The 10,000-nt window shown below is 40.0% G+C and overlaps 1 protein-coding gene across 1 annotated transcript in view; it reads left to right on the forward strand.

Moving 5' to 3' along the window:
• The window catches only part of ryr2a (ryanodine receptor 2a (cardiac)), a gene marked incomplete at its 3' end in the record, with an annotated part of 227,705 nt that overhangs the window by 44,535 nt on the left and 173,170 nt on the right, over nucleotides 1-10,000 (forward strand). The window contains exons 8-10 of the mRNA XM_079845576.1: nucleotides 2,433-2,545; nucleotides 3,382-3,481; nucleotides 3,555-3,651. Of these exons, the coding sequence (XP_079701702.1) occupies nucleotides 2,433-2,545; nucleotides 3,382-3,481; nucleotides 3,555-3,651 (310 nt within the window). The remainder of the gene's footprint in view (nucleotides 1-2,432; nucleotides 2,546-3,381; nucleotides 3,482-3,554; nucleotides 3,652-10,000) is intronic.

The following is a 10,000-nucleotide window of genomic DNA, read 5'->3' on the forward strand; positions in this document are numbered from 1 at the left end:
CCTCATGTGTTCCTTATGTGTTCCTCATGTGTTCCTCATGTGTTCCTTGTGTGTTCCTCAAGTGTTCCTCATGTGATCCTCATGTGTTCCTCAAGTGTTCCTCATGTGTTCCTCGTGTGTTCCTCAAGTGTTCCTCATGTGATCCTCGTGTGTTCCTCGTGTGGTTCTCATGTGTTCCTCATGTGTTCCTCATGTGTTCCTCAAGTGTTCCTCATGTGTTCCTCGTGTGTTCCTCGTGTGTTCCTCGTGTGTTCCTCGTGTGTTCCTCATGTGTTCCTTGTGTGTTCCTCGTGTGTTCCTCATGTGATCCTCATGTGTTCCTCATGTGATCCTCATGTGTTCCTCATATGTTCCTCATGTGATCCTCATGTGTTCCTCATGTGTTCCTCATGTGATCCTCATGTGTTCCTCATGTGTTCCTCGTGTGTTCCTCGTGTGTTCCTCATGAGTTCCTCATGTGTTCCTCATGTGTTCCTCACGTGTTCCTCGTGTGTTCCTCATGAGTTCCTCATGTGTTCCTCATGTGTTCCTCACGTGTTCCTCGTGTGTTCCTCGTGTGTTCCTCGTGTGTTCCTCGTGTGTTCCTTGTGTGTTCCTCATGTGTTCCTCATGTGATCCTCATGTGTTCCTCATGTGTTCCTCGTGTGTTCCTCGTGTGTTCCTCATGAGTTCCTCATGTGTTCCTCATGTGTTCCTCGTGTGTTCCTCGTGTGTTCCTCATGAGTTCCTCATGTGTTCCTCATGTGTTCCTCGTGTGTTCCTCGTGTGTTCCTCGTGTGTTCCTCGTGTGTTCCTCGTGTGTTCCTTGTGTGTTCCTCATGTGTTCCTCGTGTGTTCCTCATGTGTTCCTCGTGTGTTCCTCGTGTGTTCCTTGTGTGTTCCTCATGTGTTCCTCGTGTGTTCCTCATGTGTTCCTCGTGTGTTCCTCATGTGTTCCTCGTGTGTTCCTCGTGTGTTCCTCGTGTGTTCCTCGTGTGTTCCTCATGTGTTCCTCGTGTGTTCCTCGTGTGTTCCTCGTGTGTTCCTCGTGTGTTCCTCGTGTGTTCCTTGTGTGTTCCTCATGTGTTCCTCGTGTGTTCCTCATGTGTTCCTCATGTGATCCTCATGTGTTCCTCATGTGATCCTCATGTGTTCCTCATGTGTTCCTCATGTGATTCTCGTGTGTTCCTCGTGTGTTCCTCATGTGATCCTCATGTGTTCCTCATGTGATCCTCATGTGTTCCTCATGTGATCCTCATGTGTTCCTCATGTGATTCTTGTGTGTTCCTCGTGTGTTCCTCGTGTGATCCTCATGTGTTCCTCATGTGTTCCTCAAGTGTTCCTTGTGTGTTCCTCCAGTGTTCCTCGTGTGTTCCTCATGTGTTCCTCGTGTGTTCCTCATGTGTTCCTCATGTGATCCTCATGTGTTCCTCAAGTGTTCCTCAAGTGTTCCTCGTGTGTTCCTCATGTGTTCCTCATGCTTGTGTGTTCCTCGTGTGTTCCTCAAGTGTTCCTCATGTGTTCCTTATGTGTTCCTCATGTGTTCCTCATGTGTTCCTCGTGTGTTCCTCAAGTGTTCCTCATGTGATCATCATGTGTTCCTCAAGTGTTCCTCATGTGTTCCTCGTGTGTTCCTCAAGTGTTCCTCATGTGATCCTCATGTGTTCCTCGTGTGTTCCTCGTGTGTTCCTCATGTGTTCCTCATGTGTTCCTCAAGTGTTCCTCATGTGTTCCTCGTGTGTTCCTCATGTGTTCCTCATGTGTTCCTCGTGTGTTCCTCAAGTGTTCCTCATGTGATCCTCATGTGTTCCTCATGTGTTCCTCGTGTGTTCCTCATGTGATCCTCATGTGTTCCTCATGTGTTCCTCGTTTGTTCCTTGTGTGTTCCTTGTGTGTTCCTTGTGTGTTCCTCGTGTGTTCCTCATGTGTTCCTCATGTGTTCCTTGTGTGTTCCTCAAGTGTTCCTCATGTGTTCCTCATGTGTTCCTCATGTGTTCCTCATGTGTTGCTTGTGTGTTCCTCATGTGTTCCTCGTGTGTTCCTCAAGTGTTCCTCATGTGTTCCTCGTGTGTTCCTCATGCTCGTGTGTTTCTCGTGTGTTCCTCATGCTCTTGTGTTCCTCAAGTGTTCCTCATGTGTTCCTCAAGGTTTCCTCGTGTGTTCCTCATGTGTTCCTCATGTGTTCCTCATGTGTTCCTCAAGTGTTCCTCATGTGTTCCTCGTGTGTTCCTCATGTGATCCTCATGCTCATGTGTTCCTCATGTGATCATCATGTGTTCCTCGTGTGTTCCTCATGCTCATGTGTTCCTCATGCTCGTGTGTTCCTCATGCTCATGTGTTCCTCATGCTCGTGTGTTCCTCATGCTCATGTGTTCCTCAAGTGTTCCTTATGTGATGTGATGGCTGGAAATGATGTTTGTAGATGTATAACGACACGCGTGTTGTGTGTGCAGGTGAAGCGTGTTGGTGGACCATCCACCCCGCGTCCAAACAGAGGTCAGAGGGCGAGAAGGTGCGGGTGGGGGACGATCTCATCCTGGTCAGTGTGTCGTCTGAACGTTACCTGGTGAGTTTAACAGACCCGACGGCTCCAGGATCTCCTGCACACACACCGAATAACACTCGACCTGAGATCTGCTGCTGCTCCTGTTCACTGGACCTTCTGTCACACACACACACACACACACACACACACACACACACACACACACAGTCTGGTGTTAATCTTGAGTATCTGTAGAGTAGTGTTGATCCTTGATATCTCCAGAGAGTCTTTAGTTTATCAGATTTATAAAAGACAGAAACACTGCACCGATTCTTTCTGAACACAGCCGAGCTCGTGGAGGAGTGCAGTGGGCGGAGCTAAAGACACACACACACACACACACACACACAGACTCACTTCCTGCGGTTTCCACTCATGACCGGGAACAAACTCACACACTTGCAGAAATCCGGAAACACAAACTGCATCAACTGTTCCCTTAACGCTGGGTTATTTGTGAAGCTGAACAAGGTGATCTTTCCCTCACACACACATGTGTGTGTGTGTGAGGGAAATATCACCTTGTTCAGCCCATATAAGGAGTTCCGCCCTTTATGATGTCACACAGCGCCATACAAAAAAAAACAACGTATTCTAATCCTGAAGGAGTGTGTGTGGCACAGAAATCTAGCTGGTGTTCTGAGACTCTGTGTGTGTGCAGCTTTAGATCCCTTCAGCGTTTGATCACATGTCTCTGTTCACATGTCTCTGATCACATGTCTCTGATCACATGTCTCTGTTCACATGTCTCTGATCACATGTCTCTGATCACATGTCTCTGTTCACATGTCTCTGATCACATGTCTCTGATCACATGTCTCTGTTCACATGTCTCTGATCACATGTCTCTGTTCCAGCACCTGACCTACGGTAACGGGAGTTTGCACGTGGACGCCGCTTTCCAGCAGACGCTCTGGAGTGTGGCGCCCATCTGCTCCGGCAGTGAAGTGGCTCAGGGTGAGTGAGACCCAATCGAAACATCGCACTCTGCTCCACTTCCTGTTCATTTACTCAGCAGCGTGTGTTTCAGGCTTCCTGATTGGTGGAGATGTTCTGCGGCTGCTGCATGGGCACATGGACGAGTGTTTGACCGTCCCATCAGGAGAACACGGAGAGGAACAGCGCAGGTCAGGATCTCAAACCATCAAATCTCTCATCATTTCCTCCCTGAGATGTTTAGCAGAATGTTCCCGCTGCTGTGTCTTCAGTGATGCTGTCAGTCATACACTCCTGCACTAGAGAGAGTAGATGTTGACGGCTCTGTTTGCTTGCTGGCCTTCTCTCTGTGGTGAGTGGGGTGATGTGGGTGGAGGAGCAGTGGTGTAGCTGGTGTGGAGATGCCTCGAGTGGTCAGCGCTGTGAGTTGAGGTTGATTAAACAGTGCTGATGGGTTTGGTTTCAGCGCTCTCAAGCTCTCAGTCATCGTCTGAGGTCGACCGCTGTGGCCAATGTCGTTCCTGTGAAGAGCTCAGAGATACACACTCCCTAAAAAGTAACTGTTACTAATGTGTGCGGCCGAGACTTGATCTCTTTTCCTCAAGTGTTTAACAGTGTAATTCGTTCAACAACACTATATAACACACACTCCTTAATTTTCTTTTAAAAACTTGTTACATCAAAAAGTAATCTGATTACATAATGAATGTTACTTGTAATGCGTTACTTTACTCGTTACACCAAAAAGTAATCTGATTACATAATGAACGTTACTTGTAATGCGTTACTTTACTCGTTACACCAAAAAGTAATCTGATTACATAATGAACGTTACTTGCAATGCGTTACTTTACTCATTACACCAAAAAGTAATCTGATTACATAATGAACGTTACTTGTAATGCGTTACTTTACTCGTTACACCAAAAAGTAATCTGATTACATAATGAACGTTACTTGCAATGCGTTACTTTACTCGTTACACCAAAAAGTAATCTGATTACATAATGAACGTTACTTGTAATGCGTTACTTTACTTGTTACACCAAAAAGTAATCTGATTACATAATGAACGTTACTTGTAATGCGTTACTTTACTCGTTACACCAAAAAGTAATCTGATTACATAATGAACGTTACTTGTAATGCGTTACTTTACTCGTTACACCAAAAAGTAATCTGATTACATAATGAACGTTACTTGCAATGCGTTACTTTACTCGTTACACCAAAAAGTAATCTGATTACATAATGAACGTTACTTGTAATGCGTTACTTTACTTGTTACACCAAAAAGTAATCTGATTATATTATGCATGTTACTTGTAATGCGTTACTTTACTCATTACTTTACTCGTTACACCAAAAAGTAATCTGATTACATAATGAACGTTACTTGTAATGCGTTACTTTACTCGTTACACCAAAAAGTAATCTGATTACATAATGAACGTTACTTGTAATGCGTTACTTTACTCGTTACACCAAAAAGTAATCTGATTACATAATGAACGTTACTTGTAATGCGTTACTTTACTCGTTACACCAAAAAGTAATCTGATTACATAATGAACGTTACTTGCAATGCGTTACTTTACTCGTTACACCAAAAAGTAATCTGATTACATAATGAACGTTACTTGTAATGCGTTACTTTACTCGTTACACCAAAAAGTAATCTGATTACATAATGAACGTTACTTGTAATGCGTTACTTTACTCGTTACACCAAAAAGTAATCTGATTACATAATGAATGTTACTTGTAATGCATTTACTTCAGACAGGACCACTCAAGTCAAAAATACCATAGACAGAGTTAATTAAAAACATTTTTATTTGAATGTTTAGTAAAATAACATTTGGCTGTATGGTTCTGTTCTAAATTCCCTGTCCTTTCATGAGCTCCATGAAAAGCTAAGACAGGGAACAGCAGCACTTCTGGGGATGATCCTCGCTTCTTACTGGGAGAGCGTCTCAAATCCCCCTATTGAGAACAGAACGTGCATCAAATGCCAACAGTATGACATTGATTAAGTTAAACACCCGTTTAGGAGGAGCTGGGGCGGAGGTGGGTTGCAAAGCAGCTTGCAGTGGAAGCGACAAGCAAGCAGATTGACGCTGGGTTTAAATAGGCGCCCTTATTTGAGAATGCCCATTGAGTGCAGGGCTTTGAATTTAATGGTCAGCTGTTGGCGGAGCTTGACTACGTAATGTTTTGACGTTCGGCTGATAGCGGAGCTTGACTACGTAGCCTGCCTGAACTAACGCTGAAGCTTGATTTGTTACTTTACTCGTTACACCAAAAAGTAATCTGATTACATTATGAATGTTACTTGTAATGCATTACTTTACTCGTTACTTTACTCGTTACACCAAAAAGTAATCTGATTACATAATGAATGTTACTTGTAATGCATTACTTTACTCGTTACTTTACTCGTTACACCAAAAAGTAATCTGATTACATAATGAATGTTACTTGTAATGCGTTACTTTACTCTTTACTTTACTCGTTACGCCAAAAAGTAATCTGATTACATAATGAATGTTACTTGTAATGCATTACTTTACTCGTTACGCCAAAAAGTAATCTGATTACATAATGAATGTTACTTGTAATGCGTTACTTTACTCTTTACTTTACTCGTTACGCCAAAAAGTAATCTGATTACATAATGAATGTTACTTGTAATGCATTACTTTACTCGTTACGCCAAAAAGTAATCTGATTACATTATGAATGTTACTTGTAATGCGTTACTTTACTCTTTACTTTACTCGTTATACCAAAAAGTAATCTGATTACATTATGCTTGTTACTTGTTACTTTTAAGTGTTTAACAGTGTAATGCGTTCAACAACACTATATAACACACACTCCTTCATTTTCTTTTAAAAACACATTTAGAATATCATTATATTCTGATTACTTCATATTTCCTGACTCCAGCGCATTACTGTCTAAGTGACTGCGTTATGGAGAAGAGAGATCATTTTAACTCAGTGGTGTAAAACAGTGTTTCCCAACCGGGGTGCCGTCTGATGATAGCAGGGGTGCCGTGTAAAAGGCCATCAAATATTTTTTTTTGTTCAAATTTTTCAAATAATTCTCTCTTTGTAAACTTTGTTCAATGCATGCGAGTGCTGCCGTATGTTCGAATATGACCAGTCATGTTCGCCGTCATCACCCGGGTTTAGTGCCAGAAGACGCGAATGAGAAGTCGCGCGCGCGCTGTGAGAAAATGTGTCTCTGTGCGCTCAACTGAAAGCGCGCACACGTCTCACAGCGCGCAAATATTGAGTTCTCTTTCAAGTCTTGCTCTTGAACGGACAAACTCACACAAAAAGTATGTCAACATGTCCATCTTGAGTATTCTAGCAGACATAGTCTGAATATGCCTTAAGTAAACTTTATACAGTCGAGAAAGACGATGCATATCCGAGCATTAGGTCTTAAAGGGGCAGTAGCCTTTACTGCTGTGTGTTTAATGTCAAACAACAAAAGACAAGGACATCACTCACTGCTGTGATTGAATAGCTTTTGTAAGTTTAATAGGATTAATCTTTCATTTATACAGTCCAATATGCAATGTTATTTTACATTTGATCAATTTCTGTACCTGAAAACTAATGTTAGACGTGCCTGAAAAACCTGAAAGCATAGGTTTATTTTATTAGCATCTTTGCTCAATAGTATTTATTTTTGCTGCTGATTGTATTTAAATGATTTGTTCTCATTATTTTTATTGGACAGTAGTCCTTTTTTCCCTGAACATAGCAAATACTGAACCGTACCGAAACCGTGAACCTAAAACCGTGATACAAACCGAACCGTGAACAATCTGTACCGTTACAGCCCTAGAGTAACGTATGCGAGGGGGGGCCACAAAATGGAGAACATTTTCAAAGGGTTCCATGACTGAAAAAAGTTTGGGAAACACTGGTGTAAAACATGTTTAGTTAAACTGAAATGTGATGTACATTGCAATAAAACAGTAACTCAAATATTAATGTGTAGATTTATAAAGTAATGCGTTACTTTACTCGTTACTTTACTCGTTACATCCAAAAAGTAATCTGATTACATAATGCATGTTACTAGTAATGCGTTACTTTACTCTTTACTTTACTCGTTATACCAAAAAGTAATCTGATTACATTATGCATGTTACTTGTAATGCGTTATTTTACTCGTTGCTTTACTCGTTACATCAAAAAGTAATCTGATTACATTATGAATGTTACTTGTAATGTGTTACTTTACTCGTTACACCAAAAGTAATCTGATTACATTATGAATGTTAATTGTAATGCGTTACTGTACTCTTTACTTTACTCGTTATACCAAAAAGTAATCTGATTACATTATGAATGTTACTTGTAATGCGTTACTTTACTCGTTACTTTACTCGTTGTACCCAAAAAGTAATCAGATTACATTATGCATGTTACATGTAATGCGTTACTCTACTCGTTACTTTACTCGTTACATCAAAAAGTAATGATTACATTATGAATGTTACTTGTAATGTGTTATTTTACTTGTTACTTTACTTGTTACATCAAAAAGTAATCTGATTACATTATGCATGTTACTTGTAATGCGTTATTTTACTTGTTACTTTACTCGTTACATCAAAAAGTAATGATTACATTATGAATGTTACTTGTAATGTGTTACTTTACTCTTTACTTTACTCGTTATACCAAAACGTAATCTGATTACATTATGAATGTTACTAGTAATGCGTTACTTTACTCGTTACGCCAAAAAGTAATCTGATTACATTATGCATGTTACATGTAATGCGTTACTCTACTCGTTACTTTACTCGTTACACCAAAAAGTAATCTGATTACATTATGAATGTTACTTGTAATGCGTTATTTTACTCGTTACTTTACTCGTTACATCAAAAAGTAATGATTACATTATGAATGTTACTTGTAATGTGTTACTTTACTCTTTACTTTACTCGTTATACCAAAAAGTAATCTGATTACATTATGAATGTTAATAGTAATGCGTTACTTTACTCGTTACACCAAAAAGTAATCTGATTACATTATGCATGCTACTTCTAATGCGTTACTTTACTCGTTACACCAAAAAGTAATCTGATTACATTATGAATGTTACTAGTAATGCGTTACTTTACTCGTTACACCAAAAAGTAATCTGATTACATTATGCATGCTACTTCTAATGCGTTACTTTACTCGTTACACCAAAAAGTAATCTGATTACATTATGCATGTTACATGTAATGCGTTACTCTAATGCGTTACTTTACTCGTTACACCAAAAAGTAATCTGATTACATTATGCATGCTACTTCTAATGCGTTACTTTACTCGTTACACCAAAAAGTAATCTGATTACATTATGCATGCTACTTCTAATGCGTTACTTTACTCGTTACACCAAAAAGTAATCTGATTACATTATGAATGTTACTTGTAATGCGTTACTTTACTCGTTACACCAAAAAGTAATCTGATTACATAATGAATGTTACTTGTAATGCGTTACTTTACTCGTTACACCAAAAAGTAATCTGATTACATAATGAATGTTACTTGTAATGCATTACTTTACTCATTACACCAAAAAGTAATCTGATTACATAATGAATGTTACTTGTAATGCGTTACTTTACTCGTTACACCAAAAAGTAATCTGATTACATTATGCATGCTACTTCTAATGCGTTACTTTACTCGTTACACCAAAAAGTAATCTGATTACATTATGCATGCTACTTCTAATGCGTTACTTTACTCGTTACACCAAAAAGTAATCTGATTACATTATGAATGTTACTTGTAATGCGTTACTTTACTCGTTACACCAAAAAGTAATCTGATTACATAATGAATGTTACTTGTAATGCGTTACTTTACTCGTTACACAAAAAGTAATCTGATTACATAATGAATGTTACTTGTAATGCATTACTTTACTCATTACACCAAAAAGTAATCTGATTACATAATGAATGTTACTTGTAATGCGTTCCCCCAAGAGATCCTGGGTGAGGAGTTTGGTCGTCCTGATGTTCTAGAGCAGAAATAGGCTTGACTCTGCTCATCAGAAGGGAAATGAGGCAGAATATGAAGCGTGTTACTCTGGTTTGGTTCTGCTGAGGCTGAAGTAGGACGTCCACTCGTTCTTCAGTAGAAACAGAGGCTCAGATGAGAGTCTCTCGGGGCTGGTGCTGAGGTTATATGAGACAGAATGAGATCTCAGGTGCCGCTGTAATTACAGAAACACCTGTCCTCTCTGGGACATCACACGGAGAGAAATCTGCTATCCTGTTCGTCTCTCTATGGCCAGCCATTCAACCCAGAAAACTGATCCAGATCCCTCCTAAAGCTCATACTGGGATTATTAGGGTTTCAAACAGTTATGCGTTGGGTTAACTACAGTTAGGGTCGATATATCGATGTTTATGACAGGGTGATTATTGAATATTATTAGTTTGTGAAAGCAAATGAAGCAGCCTCATGAATATCAGAATTGTTTCTTGATTGAATA

Source organism: Gobio gobio, assembly GCF_949357685.1.
Source record: "Gobio gobio genome assembly, chromosome: 20".
In the NCBI taxonomy this organism is placed as follows: Eukaryota; Metazoa; Chordata; class Actinopteri; order Cypriniformes; family Gobionidae; genus Gobio; species Gobio gobio.